General features: G+C 47.7%; 1 protein-coding gene across 1 annotated transcript in view; it reads right to left on the reverse strand.

Moving 5' to 3' along the window:
• Positions 1-272: 272 nt before the first annotated feature.
• LOC148218016 (uncharacterized) overlaps positions 273-17,881 on the reverse strand; it is a 52,032-nt gene continuing 34,423 nt past the window's right edge. The window contains exons 4-5 of the mRNA XM_088158031.1: positions 490-705; positions 273-411 (exon numbers count right to left, since the gene is read on the reverse strand). Coding sequence (XP_088014157.1) covers positions 273-411; positions 490-705 — 355 coding nt within the window. The remainder of the gene's footprint in view (positions 412-489; positions 706-17,881) is intronic.

Raw genomic sequence — 17,881 nt, forward strand, 5'->3', positions numbered from 1 at the left:
TGCTCTCCGCAAGGAATTCCCAATGTCAGTTTGAGCCCTGATGGACGTTCCTGCCCCAGCATTCATCCAGGTGCCCACAGGGAGACAGGATGATGCAGAGACCCCCCCCCAGCCAGGTGTCTTCCCAACACGGATCACCAGGACCAAAGATCACCAGGGCTCTGCCCAACAGGGGTCACTGGGGATCATCCAACACCGATCCTCCCATGGGGGATGGAGCTGGAGCAGAGCACGAAGCTCTTCCCACACTCGGGGCACTCACAGGGCTTCCCTTAGCGGTGACTCCGTTGGTGTCGGGTCAAGACTGAGTTGTCTGAGAAGCTCTTCCCACACTCAGGACACTCGTAGGGCCTCTCCCCAGTGTGGATGCGCCGGTGGACAGTGAGGGTGGAGTTGTGCTTGAATCCCTTCCTGCAGTCGGGGCAGCGGAAGGGCCTCTCCTCTGTGTGAATCCACTCATGTCTGATGAGAGTGGAGCTTCTCTGAAACCTCTTCCCACACTCGGGACACTCGTAGGGCCTCTCCCCACTGTGGATGCGCTGGTGGTATTTCAGGGCAGAGATCCACCCAAAGCTCATCCTACATTCCAAGCAGATGTAGGGCCGTTCCCCAGTGTGGATCACCTGGTGCTGCATCAGATAAGAAATAGTGCTGAAGCTCTTCCTGCATTTCCCACACTCGTAGGGCTTTTCCCCAGTGTGGATCATCTGGTGTTGCATCAGCTCAGAGCTCCACCTGAAACCCTTCCCACATTCCAAGCACTTGTGGGGCTTCTCCCCTCCAGAAGGCTTCTCCACCAGCTCTGAGCTCTGCCTGGATCTCCGGCCGCCTTCCCGGCTCAGGGAGGGTCTTTCCTCCTCGCAGCTCCCTGGGCTGGGTTTGCAGCCCCTCCTCGTGAGGGATCTCTGGGGCTTTTCCCCCTCCTCCATCCACCCACAGCATGGGAATGACAAATCCTGGTTTGAGGGGAAAAAAAAGAGAGCACTTTGGGCTGGGGGTTCCTCCTTCCAAAGTTCATCTCAGGAAGTCATTTGGCATCTTGTGTCTTTAAGAACCTTGAAAACACAACGATTCAGCCCCAAAATTATCCAAACATCAAGACATAGATCAAAAACTCCCCAAAAAGCAAGTTTCAGCCCAAATCCCCTCCAAAATATAAAGATTCAGCCCCTGCAAAAAACCAAAGCACCAACATTTAGCCCTATAAAGCTCACAAACACCAAGATTCACCCCTGTGAAAATCATGGATCATCCTCTTCGGACACTTGCTGCATGTGGGGGGAGCAACGCTCCTGGGGCTGTGGGAGAGGCTACAGATACAGGGAGGAGTGGAACATTGTGCTGCTTCTCATTTCTGACCCTCCTGCGGTGTCCCTACTCTTCCTCACACTCCCGCCCATTATTCTTCTTTCTCCTGCACAATCCCACCTGCTCCTCCCACGTGCAGCGTTTGACCATTTTGTTCTTCAACCCTGCTTGTCCTTCCCTTCTCCTGCTTCCCCCAGGCCCAGCACCCACTGCCGGCTCCCTCTTCCCCCCAAACCCACAGCATCCCAGCGCAGGGGCAGCCATGGAGCTGGGGCAGCTCGGGCTGGGGCAGCGCTGGGCTCTCGGCCGCTCCCGCCCGCACTCGCTCCCCACTGCAGCCGCTGCCGCCACCACAGCGCGGGGGGGCCCGGCCTTGGCGCTCCCCCCCTCCCACCTCCCCAAATTCCCCTGCCGGGGGGCGCTGGGGCCCGGGCCGGGCGCAGGTGGCTCCAGGTGGGCAACGCTGGGAGCTGCGGCTCTGCCTGGACACTGCTGCGTCATCACCGCCGCGCGCTCTCATTGGCTCAGCGCTGCCCGAGGGGCGGGGCTGCACCAAGCCGGGACACCCTGCTCCAGGGGGGATGGCCCCAAAACGGGGGACCCCCATGCAAGGAACAACAGCAAAGGGTCTCTACAAACACAGGCTGCGAATCCGCTTGGACACGGGGCCGGGGACGTGGACATAAGGAAATGACAGCAGAAGCCATCAGGGTCAGAAAATGTTATTAATTGACCACACAGACTGCTGCTCAGCCAAGGTCCTGCTCAATTCGTGAACTCCCAGAGGAAGAACAAACACTTAATAGAGTCCTGGCCATCGTTAGCTATGTGTGGTGCATATAAAGAGGTAGATGCAGTGAGTGCCTTGGGAAGTCTCTACCCCTTAAGTACTTCAGCCAATATGGAAAGGGAGAGGGAGATGAGGCTGGTAAAATTAGGATGAAAAGGAGGCTGTGTCCTCCAACAATTTCAGAAGCCCCATGGGAAATGGCCAGTGCTCTCTTCCTTTTTTTATGAATTAAATTACTTTTACAAGACTCCTCTGTCTTCCTAGCAGACAGAAACCTCTGGTGATGTGAATTTTTCCACACACCTTGGGGCTCGGCCAGAATTCCTTCCCCCGTCCGGGGCGGGAGCAGTGAGTGGAGCTGAAGGTGCCTCACGCAGTTTGGGTGATCGGCCCCCTTGAGTGGCGGTGGCACCGGGCATGGATTGGGTACCCGAGAGTGACCAGGAGACAGACGAGTGACAGATCAGGGGGCTGGGAACAGTCGGCAGCCAGAGAGCACTGAAAATCTCAGCAGGGACTGCAGTGGCATCTTCGGGGACTAAACATGGCAGGGCACCCATGGAGGGTAGAAAGGGAAAGCCAAGAAGGAATCCCGGAAAAAGGGATGATGATGCCAAAATATCTCTGAAGGGCTCCTTGGGAGCATGTGGAGGGAGTTTGAACATTCTCCCAGAGGTAATCAAGGACATAGAAACCCAGCAGCACAATAAGGGAAGTCCAGAAGGGATTTAGACAACAGGTGATGGATGGTGTTGGTGTGCTGGGAAGGGATTGGGTGAAGGGGAGTGTGCAGGAATATGGTTCAGGCAAGAAGAAGCAGGAGCAATCTATGTGGGAAGAAAAAGGGTGATGAAAAAGAAGAGGAAGAGGAAAACACTGAGGATGGGGTTGTTTTTCAGCAGGGTTTGATTCTCAGAATTTCCCAGCTGCTGCAGATCCTTTGTATCCCCGGTTGCCAGGACAGGCACACAAGGAGGTCAGGATTGCAGGGGGTTTCTCTGTGCTGGGCAGCGGCAGGAGCGGGCGCAGAGGGGCGGCACCGGGAGCACGGGCTGGGGGCCTGTGGGGAGCTGCGGGGCCGGGCCGGGGCTGTGGGGCAGCCGGGGCTCAGCGCCGGGCGCTGCCTGAGCCCAGCACCCCCCGGCAATTGCAGGCCCGGCAGTGGCCCCCGGCCCCCAGGAGGCTGCGGGACGCCCCGGCCGCTGCCCGGCCCCGTGGAGCTGCCGGCCCTGCCCGCCGGGGGGGCCGCGTTTGGACACTGCGGCAGGACAGGCACCGGCTCTGGGATACGGGCTGGCCACGGCAGCCACAGCACAAGGAGCAGCAGCACAAAGGAACAGCTGGGAAATGGGCATTGGACGTGCAAGCATCCAGATTAGCTTTTAAGCATTTTCCTTGGGTCACTGCAGAAAGGAATGATTTAGCAGAAAGCTCAGCAGCTGTCAGAGGATGAGCACCCCCAGGCACTGAGGGGGCTGCAGGAGGGGCAGAAGAAGCCCCTGGAGCACTTGGTCACAAAGGCACAGCAGGGGAATGCAAGAAGGGATGAGGAAAAGGCCAAGGGGAAGGCAAAGGCCATGGCAGAGTTTCTACAGCCCCTGAGGGATGAACCCCAGGGCCCAAGGGGGCCCCAGCACCCAGGGGCTCTCACATCCTTACACCATCTTCAACCAGGTGCCCTCCTCACACTGACACCATTCAGTCCTTGATGGCAAAGATGCTTTCTGGGGATGCCCACTCACACAGGATGGTAAACTGGATTTTGCCTTTGAGTGGGAACAAGAGGTAGAAGGGAAAATGGAAAAGACATGGACGGTCCTTCTGCAGGGATGCACGGAAGCACCAGCCTTATTGGGGCAAGCCTTGCAGAAAATATCACAAGAATTTACCCCACTCCCAGGGATTGGGTTAATGCAGGATGTGGATGACTTGCTGCAATCAGGAGGACAAGAAGTGGCAGAAGAAGCCTCTGTGAAATGGCTGAATGTTCAGCCTAAAAATAATCTTTCAGTATTTGAAAAAAAAAAGAGGAAATGCTAGAGAAAAGAGTTAAATATTTGTGAGATATTTTGTCTGAAAGTTTGTGGTATCTTGAACTAGAGGGGGTCAGGGGAGTCTCAGAAGTAATCCAGGACTGAAAAGGAGGTGCAAGAATTCTGAGCATTAATAGGAAACTGCAGGACCTGAATTGAGAGTTCTCTGTTCTACCCATAACATTGTATCACTTTCTAAACCCCAATAGCCTCAAGGTTGGGGTATGGACAGAAGAAAGGGAACAAAAGCTGAGAAAATGAAAACTAACAAAATGATTGGTGCCACAGCTATGACTATTCCAGACTCAGGAAAGAAATTGGGATTCTACGTGTGTTATAAGTACATATTATATTATTGTCTTTTTGCAAATATTAAAATGAATGCTATCTCTTGGAAAACTTTGCTGTATGAACATAGTTTATTTTAGCTCTGCGATTAACAGAACTTAGAAATAGTTGTGTTAAATATATTTTTTGTAATTACAACATTTTGATGTAAAAAGCTTTTGTTCATGTAACTAAATCAGAGAATGGTAAAAAAGATAATCAGGAAATTGTTCACATTCCTGGATTATGGGACACCAGAATCCCAGGAAGGAAAAAATAATGATTTACAGGTCTGGGGAGAATGATTCAGAATAATGCATGAAGGTCTATGAATATGCAACATGTTGCTGCATTTAGGAAGTGTTTTCTGAGTCAGTGTGTGCCCTTGGCTGAAGGCCAAGCATCCGGCCATTATAACCTTTGGCCAGAGCCAGGGCAGATATTCAATTATCTCCCTTGGAATTGATCTTTGCAATTCCTTACCCTGGGAATTCTCCACCTAGGGCGGGCTGGAGATAAGGGATGGATATTTCAAGCAGTCTGTGGCCAGAATCCTGTCTCTTGTGAAATCTCTGCCACAGGAAGCTGGGCTGGCACAGAGCCTGCCTTGGCACTTTGCTGTTCACAGCATCCACCCAGGACTCTGCCTCTCAATTACACTCACACACTGGGCTGCCTGCGATTCCACTGTTGGAAAATATACCAAATTTCAAATTTTTTACCTTCCATTTGTCTAGTCAGGCTCGGTTTGCCCTTGTCCTGGGAAAGAAATTTTAAAAGGTTTTTTCTAAGGAATGTTAGGCCACTCAACAGAGATGAGTTTAACATCTCAACAGACTGGGAAGAGCCCAAAAGATTCCCACAAAGAGAACGACATCCAACAAAACATCAAGGAAACATCAGCAAACATCAGGGAACACCCACCCCAGACACTGCCCCGGCATAGATGGAGACACCTGGTCTGGAAAAGACTGAGAAGGAAATCCAGGAATGAGGATCTAATTAACATCAGAAGATGAGAAATCCGTGTGCAATAGGAAACCAAACACTAAGAACTACACAACTTTAAAGCAATGAACACTAAACCAATGGATTTCATTGGGTTCGGACAGTAAAAAGTTAAGGGAAAATCTAGTAAAACTCACATGCCATGGAATGATTTTCTCTGCACACCCGGGCTATGTGTGGATGAAATTACTTCTGTTGCACACCCTGACCAGGATCAAGTAATGCCTTGACTCTCTAACACTAAAGATATTGTTGGAGAGTTTTTTATTGTCCCTGCAGTTTCAGTGACAAGATTACACCATGAGAAAAATTTTTCATAATAATCCTACTTTTATATTGTCAGTTAGGTTTGGGCCAGGGGTGTGACAAGCAATTTTTACTCCTAGGAGAAGAGGCATAAAAGACTTGATTGCATTGGAATATTTTTCTATATATTTGTGGTGGCTCTTAATGACGGGAGAATTTCAGAATGGATCTTTAGAAGTTCACTTTTAAGTTGCATTTTGCAAACCTAGAAGAGTATTAATGGTGAGGCTTTAACACATAAACTGTTAATAAAAAATCGTTAAAAAAATATAAAAAGAAAAATAAAGCAGATTGTGGGGGTGGACGTGTGAATCACCTAAAGGCTGCTCTGGAAGAAAATCCTAGTTCCAGGCAGCCAGGAGAGGAGTTTTAGAAATGCAAATTAACATTGCTCTGGAAAAGTGTGGACAATGCCCCAGGGCCTTCTTGCCAGGGGGAGGAATTTCCCTGAGTCCATCTGCCCCTCACCCCCAGCTCTGCCTGCTTGCACAGATGGAATTTGCACAACTAAAGGCAGAGCCCATAGTGAGGATATCTGACTGCAACAGAAACTGGTTAAGCTGCAAAGGGAAACAGCAAACGGAGAATATTGAGCAAATTTCATGAAAAAAAGTGTGTGGAGGGGGATCATCCCTCTCCCCAAAGCACTGAGGTGTTTTTGCTAGTCGAGAGAAATGAGTTGGGAATCCAAACATTTTATCATTTCATAAGATAAAAGTGTTCAATTGATGCAGTCGTGGCAGGAGGGAGCACCCAAAAAAGGGAAAAAGATGAACGGCCACCAGAACAAATGCTACAACACCATGGACCAGCCCCTGGGATCCCTAACGAATTCATATCAGGACACAGAAAAACCATTCATAATTTGAGTGGCATAATTAGGTTAAAAAGTATCCCTGAAATAATAACCAAGCAGACAGCTCCAGCTCCTCACCTTCCTGCTGACCAAGCCGCTGAAATGAGGAACGAGACATTTCACCATGGGATGGAAAGAGATTATCTACTTACAGAAGAAGGAGGAGTTTGTGGAAAATTAAATGACGCAAACGGCTGTTTGCAAACAGATGATAACCGAAAAGTGGTTCAACAGATAGCAAAGGAAATATGAAAATATCTCGTATTCCGGAGAAAGGATGGGAATGGGAGACGTTTTCGTGGTTTTCTGGCAGACCACGGGTTAAACGAATGCTGCTCCTCTTCTGACGTGCTGCAGCAACTCTCAGCTTTTTACCATGCACGACACCTTTCTCCAAAGAGGGCGCAGGAAAAGAAATTGAGTCAATGGAAATTAAAAGTTTGTAAAGGCAATTCTTGAGAATATGAGAAAAGGCAGGATGGAAAGCAGTAAGATTAATATCGTAGTAGGAGTGAATATTAAGAGGGACATGCAGTAGGATCGGGAAGTCTGAACCGTCAAAGTACCTCAGCCAGTCGGGAAAGGGACAGGGAGATGCAAACGGGAAAATGAGGATAAAAAGGAGGCGGCGCTTTAGAGACCGCATGGCAAATGCCGCATGGCCTCTCTCTTTGTTCATCAATAAAGTCACTTTTACAGGACTCCTCTGTCTCCTGCGGGCACACAAACCTCTGGCCTCGGGAATTTTCCCGCACAGCCCCGGGCACAGGGCAGACACCTCTGTGCCACCCACAGCAACCGGGACGAGCCAGCGCTGCTCCGGCACCGGCTCCTGCCGAGGCCCCAGCGGGAAGGAGACCGCGGGCAGCCGCTCCCGCAGCGCCCTCAGCCCAGCGCCAACACGGGCCGGCACCGGCACAACCAACCCGCCAGAGCCCCCTGCCGCCCCCGAGGCCCGCAGCGAGCCCCGAGCCCCCGCACAACCGAGCGCGGCTCCCACCTGCGCTGGGGCCGCCTCCGAGCTCCGCCGCCGCCTGTGGCTGAGGAATTCGATGGGATGTGTTGCCTTAACCTTTCTGACCACTCCCAGCCCATCTATGCCAGCATTCAAGCCCTGAAAGAAGGTGTGAATAAACTTCGGGTAGATAATGGGTACGACTGGCTGAACTGGCTCTTAGGGCACTGGGGACTCACTGGCTGGGCTAGGAATTTAGTTAAAATAGGTTTGTATGTATTAGGCATCATATTATGCCTTGTAGTAGTTATTCCTTGTATTTTACAGTGTGTTAAGAATTTAATAGACAAATCGCTTAAGAGTCTATTTTTAGTTAAAAGAAACGGGGGAGGTGTGGATATGGGTAATGCAAATGAGACTGAGAGTACTGCAGATTTAATCAGCAAATGCAGCCTGACAACGAGGATGCCTGGCAAGAGCAAACAGAGACCTGACTGCAAGAGGACTGGATCAAGTCTGGCTTATGGGAAATAAGATTTTACTGAGTCCAAATGTAAAGTTTGTCTGTGTGAGAGTTTGTCTATGTAAGGTTTGTCTATGTGATTGCAGTAAAATATTACCAGCCTTCCTGTAAATGGTATATAAGCACATGTAGTGCTCAGTAAAAATTGGATTTTGATCACCATTCAGTGTCCCCGTCTCTCTCTCATCGTCGATAGTTCAAGTACTCCCAGTGGGGTCCTGGAAAGAGAATGGTGGCACATCTACTGCCTGCTACCCCCCTCTAGGCAATATTCAACTGTTTAGTTCACAGACTCATCTTCCAGCACTCTTAGTGGGGTCAGCAGAGCCACTTCCCACTGGTGGGGGCAAAGAGCACCCTCTGTGCCTTTGTGGTGGGAGCAGACAGTGTTGTCTCAAAGGAAAGGTTAAAGAGAGACCAAGCTGGACCTCTGCCTCCTGCCCCTCACCCCACAAGGGCAGGAGGGCACAAAACTGAGCACTTTTAAATTTTTTTTTTCTGTCCTGTCATTTCCAGGAACTTGACTAGCTCGAAGGAGAGGATTAGAAGGATTTCTTGAGGATCACTGCCAGTGCACAGCACACATGGCATCCCTCACCCCTTACATCATCATGGCATGGAGGGGTAGGAACCAACCACAGCCCTACCCCACTGCTCCAGAAGCCAAAACCCCCATGCAAGCATTTAGTTATGGCCTTCTTAGAGAACCACATTCCCACCCAAATCTTCCCCTCTGCAGCAGCTCATTCCCACAGGAACTGGCAGAGCAGATGGGGTTTGGACATTGGCTGGCTTCCATTGCACTCCTTGCCCTGGAGCTGGCACGGCAGGAGAAGGGCTCTGGTGAACCTTCTCCTCCTCCCATGTAGGCTCTAACCCAGCTGCCAGAACTTCAAGTTCTCAGAGCACTTCTGGGCTCTGAGCAGTGGCCACGGGAGGAGGAGATGCAACTCCAAAGGCAGCAGTTCCCAGGCCCAGCTCCTGCCATCTCAATCTCAATGCCAGGCCTAAGGCAAATGGTACATTTAGCCTTAACCCCAATTCCAGCTCTAATATAAACCCAAGACCTAACCACAAAGCCCAGCCCCAATTCCAGCCCCTACCAAATGCTCAGCCCTAAACCAAATGCCACGTTTAGCCCTAAGCCCAAAGCCAGCCCCAATTGCAACTCTAAGCCCAACCCCAATGGCAGTCTCAAGCCCTAAGTGCAGCTTTGAGTGCCAGCCCACACTCCAATGCCAGCTTTAGCTTGAATTCCCAAGCTCAGCCCCAATTCCTGCCCTAAGGCCAACACCGTTCTTAGTCCTAAACCCAATGGCAGCCCCAGTCACACTCCCTAGCCCAAGCCTGGCTCTAAACTCAAGACCACTGTGATAAATATATTACACTGCTGGCTTTAGCAATTGTTAGAGTGAATACTATGTGTTTTCTAAGGTTGACTTTTGTAAAAGAAGTTTTCCTAAAGTTTAGAGATCTTTTAATGCGAATGTTGTGTTGTGAATGTTGCTGAAGAGTTGTTGCAATGTTAACATTTAACCAGTGAAGGAATTCACACCTGTTGAATGTATTGAAAAGTAACAAACGATGAGGACTGGGAAAACTGCACATGCTTGAAAAAGGTAGGACAGGGGAGAAACTCTGTTTAAGTGTTTGAATATGTATAGCCTTTTGTAAATATGTATTAGGCTGATGCAATACCCAGGTGGGCAGGGGGTAGTCTCTGCCCTCACCGATTCGGGTGGACTGGCTCTGGCTCCATCCCCCTCTGATCTAGGGGGGCCAGTGCAGTCGCTGTTGTTACAGATGAGCAATGTGGTGGTTGGCTCTCACAATTAAAGGATGAACAGTGTGTGTATGTTAAGATAAGTTTTGTGGATGTATAATGATGTTATTGTAATATATCCTCCCATAGTCCTCTTTCCCCTCCCCCTTGCATTGTTGTCACGACATGGCTCAGGCAGTCGGGGCATTTGGGGAGGGCCGGCTTGTTCCTACACCTGACCTCCAGTGCAGATGTAAGAAAGGAGTCTCCAGCAATGGACGGCAGAGAAGGAGTTCAGCGACAAGACTTTGGGAGGGCCCAGGGCCATAAAAGGCAGAACATCCATTCTGTAGGGGAGCACGTGGGGGTTTAGTCCTGTGCTCCCAGTGCTGATTTTTCTCCTAATTCAGTCTTTGCTGTATTTTTCTAAGGTTTAAGAAATTGCTGAAAGTTTTAAAAGAGCAAGCGATGTTTCTCCCACCCTGCACTGCCGAGGTAGGAGGTGCAGTTGGAAGGAGGGAGGCGTGTGGAAAGCTGGTTTGAAGGGTCTCCATTTACTTCTCATTATCCTGCTCTGAGTTTTTGGAGTTTTCTGCCAGAAATCTCTCCCTCCACTCATCCCCTGGGGTGTGGGGCAGTTTTCCCATTTTGGGGGAAATCAAAGCTGAGAGGAATGTTGAATTTGTCTTTCCAAATGAGCTGTGGATCAGCCTGTAGATAAGGCTAGCACTGAGAGTAAAAGAAACAATGGGATGGATTCCACTGATTGATGAATGGAAAAAGATATTTGCCTTTACAAACAAACTGTAGGGCTGCTGATAAATGAAATTGGATATCGAAAGATGAAAGAAGCAACGGGGGGGAAACTATGAATTCTGTAAGAATTAAAAATTAAAAGGGAGGGTTATACCTTAGAGGGGAATTTCAGGTATCAGGCGTTCCGAGAAGTCTGTGCCTCTCAAGTACCTCAGCCAATGGGGAAAGAGAGAGGGAAATGCGGCCGGGAAAATAGGATAAAAAGGAGGCTGCGTTCTCAAAAAATTTGAGAGATCCCAGGGGAATGTCCCATTGTTACCGTATGGACTAGAAATCCTGAATATTAGAATATGAAGTGTATAAACCATAATAGTAGTAGTAATGCTAAGGCTTGAAGACTGCAGTTCCCAGAGTAGGCCCTGGGAAACTAACTTAGGAATGTGCTGTGCTGAGAGCATGCAGAACCGTTAGTGATAAGGTTAAAGTATAAACATAAATAAAGTACTGGTGGTGGGCAGTGGCGTAAGAGAGAGATTGAGGGGGAGAACACTATAGTCCTAAGATAAGCAACCATGTAGGATTTATGACGGCAAAATGCTATCTTCAAGGTGAATGTATCTACAGAAGAATGTGTACTTCTGCACATAAACCATTTGTAAAAAGGGTATAAAAAAACCCTCTAAAGAGGGAACCAGTGGGATCCTGACTTGGGACGCGAGTCCGCAGGTCCCCGGGCCCTGAATAAAGCACCGCATAAACTGACACTCTGTTAGTTTGTGTTTTACTTGGGGTTTCGGGCAGCAGTTTTGGCGACCGCGGCAGGGCTCCGGAGGCGGCAGGGGCGGTTCGCGAGCTGATCCACTCCACGCCGGCACCAGGTGATTTCTGGGGAGACATCAACCCGTGCCCGACCCCGCGCCTGACGGACGACTGTGAGGTAAGCCCGCAAGGTGCTTTATTCTTTATTGAAAGGGAAAGCTCGCCGATTAAGACGGGACGGTGATCCCGCACCGGGGGCAAAGGACGTCTTAAAGGTTGTGGAAAAGGAAGCCTAGGCGCTGGTCGTCAGACGCAACAGTGATTGCGCAGATCCAGCACTTGCCACTCGCGGCGACGAGAAAGGCAAGAATTGTGGTAAAGGGTGTGTGAGTGTGGAAATAATAGTAAAGTGTGTGAGTGTGAGTGTTATGATGCCTTTTAAAACCTTTAAAGTTCTGGCTAGTTCGGGGATGGAAATTCCGAATGATTCACCCTTGGGCTGTTTGTTGCAACATTGGAAGGTGGGGAAATTTGGTCAAGAACTGAGTAAAAAGAAATTGATTGATTTTTGTAATCATGTGTGGCCCCAATACGAACCTGAGGGTATGCAATGGCCCCGAAATGGTACTCTAAATCCTGATATTATAACTCCTCTTATGCATTTCTTACAAAATAATGAGAAATGGGAAGAAATCCCGTATCTTGATTTGTTTTATTATTTGAAAAATAAGCCAGAATGGCAGAAGGAGTGTGGCATCATGGTCTTAAAAACAGCAACAGATGGTTGTGCGGGCTGCAAAGGGTGGCAGAAAGGGAAGGAGTATTCTGTTAAGTTGTCAGACCCTGAGGAGGATGTTTCTCTGTTGGTAGCACCTAGTGCACCCCCCCCGGAAGAGAGTGAATCGAGTGAGTCGGACGAAGAGGTGAATGAGGAAGAAAAAGGGGGGGATTTAGAGAAAGGAAAAGTCGTTGATAAGCCGCGTACTCCTCTATGTGAAAGGACCCGTAGCGGGCGGGAGAAGAAGGGAAAAAGGGGTGCACAATTGATGGCTCCGTTGCGGGAAGCGGTCGGACCCCACGGGGAACGAGTAATGGTGAAAGTTCCTTTTTCTCCTAATGATTTGTTAATTTGGAAGCAGTCTGCGGGGGCTTATCGGGAGGATCCTGAACGGGCGGCAAGGGTAGTGAAAATGGTGATTAAAACACAGAATCCAGACTGGAATGATTTACAGGTCTTACTGGATACAATAATGGACTCTACTGAGAAAGAGATGGTGTTTAGAGCTATGAGGGAAAAGGCACGAGAAATTATTAGGTTGCAAATAGCGGACGGTACATTAAATGATTTGGTGCCGCGGGAGGATCCAGAGTGGAATGTTAATTCAACAGGGGGTTACCATAGACTTAAGGCTTATCAAGAATTGTTGATAGAAGGAATACGGAGCGGGATACCTAAGACGTTAAACTGGTCCAAGCTGTATTCAGTAAGGCAGGAGAAAAATGAGTCCCCGTCAGCTTTCTTAGAAAGGCTTAAGGAAACTGCTCGAAAATATACCAGTTTGGAAATTGAAGGGGAATCAGGGAAATTGCAGCTAGCTTTAATTTTTATGGGACAATCCCAAGAGGATATTCGGAAAAAGTTGCAGAAATTAGAAGGGGAAGATACACGGAATTTGGATAAACTTTTAGAAGTTGCGTGGAAGGTGTATAATAATAGGGAAAAAGAGACTGCTAAGAAGCAACAAGCTAGTATGTTGGCAGTACTACACCAGATAACGGGGAATGGTATGTGGGGAGGTGGCCGGGGGCGCGGACGGGGGCGAGGAATGGCTAGGGGAGGAATTTCGATGGGTGGAAGGGGATTCCCAAACCAATTACAAATGGGACAAGGAAGAATGAGATTGGGATTGGATCAGTGTGCCTTGTGCAAGAACAGAGGACACTGGAAAAACGAATGTCCACTTAATCAAGGTATGGGATTCGGGCTGAATAGCGGGGAGGGGTTGATAAATAAATCAAGTGCACTTCAGGGAGGGCCACAGGGTGTCGCCCAGGCCTTTATGATGGGAAGCTACCAGAATCAAAGCTGACTAGATCGGGATCTGAAGGTAGTCTTAGAAGTAGACGGGGAACCATTGGAATTTAGAGTAGATACGGGGGCTACATATTCTGCTATTAACACCAAATTAGGACCTCTAAGTGATTCTACCATTCGGGTGGTAGGGGTTACAGGACAGGTGGAAGAAAGGGCATTTTTACGTCCGTTGGATATAAAGTTTGGGGGGAAAGAATTTGATCATCAATTTTTATATATGCCAAATAGCCCAGAATCATTAATAGGGAGGGATTTGTTATCAATGTTAGAGGCAAAAATAATCTTTGAAAAAGGAAGAGTAAAATTAGAAATTCCAGAAGATAATATAGCCAAATTATTTACAGTGAAAGAAGTAGAGGCAACAGAAATCCCCACAGAAATAGAACAGGCTGTGGTACCATGGGTATGGGAAATAGGGATTCCTGGAAAATCAAAAGCAGCACAACCGGTAGTTGTGGAATTGAAGGAAGGAGCACAACCCGTACGGATAAGGCAGTACCCTCTGAAACTGGAGGCTCGGAAAGGAGTAGCACCCTTAATAGATCAGTTTGTCAGTTTAGGGATATTACAGGAATGTGAATCAGAATTCAATACCCCCATATTTCCGGTAAAGAAGTCCAATGGTAAGTACAGGTTAGTTCAAGATCTGAGGGCAATTAATAATATAACAAAGGATATTCATCCAGTAGTAGCAAATCCATATACATTGCTAACAGCTGTCTCGGAGATATTTAAATGGTTCACAGTAATTGACTTGAAAGATGCATTCTTCTGTATCCCTTTGGCATTTGAAAGTAGGAAGATTTTTGCTTTCGAATGGGAAAATCCTGCTACAGGACGGAAAAGACAGCTCACCTGGACACGCTTACCACAAGGATTCAAGAATTCTCCAACCATCTTCGGAAACCAATTAGCCCGGGAACTAGAAGAATGGAGACTAACTCAGGTAAAGGAGTCACCTTCCTCATTTATTCTTTTACAGTACGTAGATGATATTTTTCTAGCCTCAACAGAAGAAGACATCTGTCGCAGACTCAGCATTGAACTCCTCAACATGCTCGGACAAGCTGGATACCGAGTGTCAAAAGAAAAGGCCCAGCTGGTAAGAACACAAGTCATTTATTTGGGATGCGAGATATCACAAGGAGTTCGGAAATTAGGGGTGAACCGGATCCAGGCCATATGTGCTATACCAACACCTCGAAATTCACAAGAGTTAAGGTCCTTTTTAGGAATGGCAGGGTGGTGTCGGTTGTGGATTCCAGAATTTGGACTAAAAGCAAAACCTCTGTATGAGGCAGTCAAGAATCCTGAATTTAAATGGAATAAAATACAAGAAAAGGCATTTCAGAACTTGAAGCAAGCCCTAAAAGAGGCACCTGCATTAGGGTTGCCAGATCTCACAAAACCCTTTCAGCTATATGTAAATGAGAGGCAAAGACTGGGGATTGGGGTGTTGACACAAAAATTGGGAACATGGAAGCGCCCGGTGGGGTACTTCTCAAAACAACTGGATCCAGTAAGCGCTGGATGGCCTGGCTGCCTTAGAGCTGTTGCTGCAACAGTGCTTCTGATACAAGAAGCTAGAAAACTAACTATGGGGCAGAAAATGGAAGTGTTTGTCCCACATATGGTAATAGCAGTGTTGGAACAAAAAGGGGGGCATTGGCTCTCCTCCAGCCGTATGCTGCAATACCAGGCAATCCTTAGGGAACATGATGATGTTGAAATGAAGGTAACTAACCATCTCAATCCAGCCGAATTTCTTAGAGCCACCCAAGAAGAAGGCAACCTGGTACACGACTGTGTGGAGACCATCGAACAGGTGTACGCTGCCCGCAAGGATCTAAAGGATGAGCCCTTAGACGAACCTGAAAGGGAGCTGTATACCGATGGATCTAGTTTCGTGGAGAATGGAACCAGGTACGCCGGGTATGCAGTGGTAACTCTAAGACAGGTTATAGAAGCCAGAGCCTTGGCTCCCGGAACATCAGCACAAAAAGCTGAAATCCAAGCCCTCATCCGAGCCTTGGAATTGAGTCAAAGGAAAAGAGTAAATATTTGGACTGATTCTAAATATGCATTTGGGGTAATACATGTACATGGGGCATTATGGAAGGAGAGAGGACTATTAAATTCACAGGGTTCGCCAATTAAACACCTAGAACAAATTGTGCAACTACTGGAAGCAGTACATAAGCCCCAGGCGGTGGCAGTAATGCATGTAAAAGGACACCAGCAGGGAGAAGAAAGAGCATTCCAGGGAAATCGTCTGGCTGACAGAGCAGCCAGACAGGCTGCTCGCGAGGTATGGACCCAAATGGCGTTGCTACCAGCACGTACCAACCCTGCGGAAGCTTTCATGGATGAAGTACCAGTATACCTACCAGAAGACGAAAAATAAGCACGGCTAGTACAAGCTAAGAAGAATGCGGCCGGATGGTATGTAACTGCCGTAGGACAAGTGATATTGCCAACAAAAATAATGAGAATGATATTAGAAATTGAACATAACAAATGCCATTGGGGAGCAGAAGCTTTAGTGCAATTTCTAAAACAAGAAATAATCTCCAATCAGATGTTAACAATGGCCAAAAGGATCAATGCAATGTGTCCAGTTTGTATTAAGAACAACCCAATGACACGTAGGCAAGTGCAAATGGGAAAATTGCAAATAGGCCCACAGCCAGGAGATTATTGGCAGATAGATTTTTCAGAATTACCAAAAGCACAGGGGTATAAGTATGTTTTAGTCTATGTATGTACCTTCTCAGGCTGGCCAGAGGCATTCCCATGTAGAACAAACCAAGCAAAAGAAGTGATTAAAACTTTACTTCGAGAAATCATCCCTAGGTTTGGAATCCCACTAGGGATGTCCTCTGATAGGGGACCTCATTTTGTGGCAGGAATAGTGCAAGAAGTGGCTAAGGTACTTGGGATAACATGGAATCTCCATACACCTTGGAGACCTCAGTCTAGTGGACAAGTAGAAAAAATGAATCAGACACTAAAAGGCCAAATTAAGAAAATCTGCCAAGAAGCAAAGATACAATGGCCTCAAGCATTACCTTTAGCTCTGTTAAGGGTCAGAATCAAACCTAGAGACAAGGTAGGAGTAAGTCTGTATGAAATTTTATACGGCAAACCCTATCATGCTGCTACTTACAAAGGGGACCCTAAAGTGGTGGGAGATCAGGTACTGGTAAATTACATTTTGTCTCTCAATAAGACTCTTACAGCACTACGGGGGGCGTTGCAGTGGAATCGACCTTTGCCTCTGGAGAATCCCGTCCACGATATACAGCCTGGAGACCAAGTCTACATAAAAAACTGGAATGTGGAACCACTAAAAGAAACATGGGACGGTCCCCGACAAGTGATTATGACTACATACACAGCCGTAAAGGTCCAAGGGATCGACAATTGGATACACTACACCCGAATCAAGAAAGTCCCGTCACGATGGGAAGTCCAACCTTTAACCGACACAAAACTGGTGTTCAGGGCAAGGCCTTGATTGCGATGTTAATGTTGAGCATTGCTCGTATCGGAGATGCCTTTGTTAAAGTTACTGTCCCTAAACCAACAGTGATTGTACCACAAGGGGCAAATGTAAATCTAACCTGTTTGTTTTCTGATAACCAGGGAGCTGGATTCGATGAAGTAAAGACGGAATGGAAATTGATCACTACAAATAAGGTATTTTCAGAAGAAATTGTGACAATTTGGGATATGAAACAGCAGAAAGGTAATACTACCCTAATGATCTCACACTTGCAAAAAGCCCAGGTTGGTCAATTTTCATGCATGGTATGGATTAGGGAAAGTTTCGATTATGGGAACTTAGATGTAAAAATTTTGGTGGAGGGTTTTAAGACAGAAGGGCATTCTTATCCAATACAGGTAACACCCACAAGTATGAGAATTGACATGTGGGATGGTCCTTCATTGAGAATCAATTGTACTCTTAAATTAGGGAATCTTTGCAGGATGAGAAAAACTAGAATGGTCCAACAAGCAAAAGAAATGGAAAATGAGAAACAGGAATTGGGGCAAGAGAATTTGGTAGTGGGATTAATTAGGGATTTTGGGAAAATGCAAAATGTAACAGCGATAACAGCGTGTTTGCCCTTGCCAAAGGCAGCAAGTGACCCTATACCGTGGGGAATCATCCCATTGGGAGAAATGCCCCCAAAAATAGTAAATGGAACGAGGAAATGCCACAGAGAGCTACGAAATCGCACTAGAATAGTAGAAGAGGTTTATACCTATGGAAGACGGTGGTCAACCCCAGGGCAAAGATCGGAATGTTTAAAATTACCAAATTCTGTATTCACTGAAATAGGTCAATACAACAATGTTGGGTGGTGCACATTTGAAGTAAATCAGAAAAGAAGAAAACC

This window comes from Sturnus vulgaris, unplaced genomic scaffold (genome assembly GCF_052056855.1).
Source record: "Sturnus vulgaris isolate bStuVul1 unplaced genomic scaffold, bStuVul1.hap1 Scaffold_195, whole genome shotgun sequence".
Lineage (NCBI taxonomy): Eukaryota > Metazoa > Chordata > Aves > Passeriformes > Sturnidae > Sturnus > Sturnus vulgaris.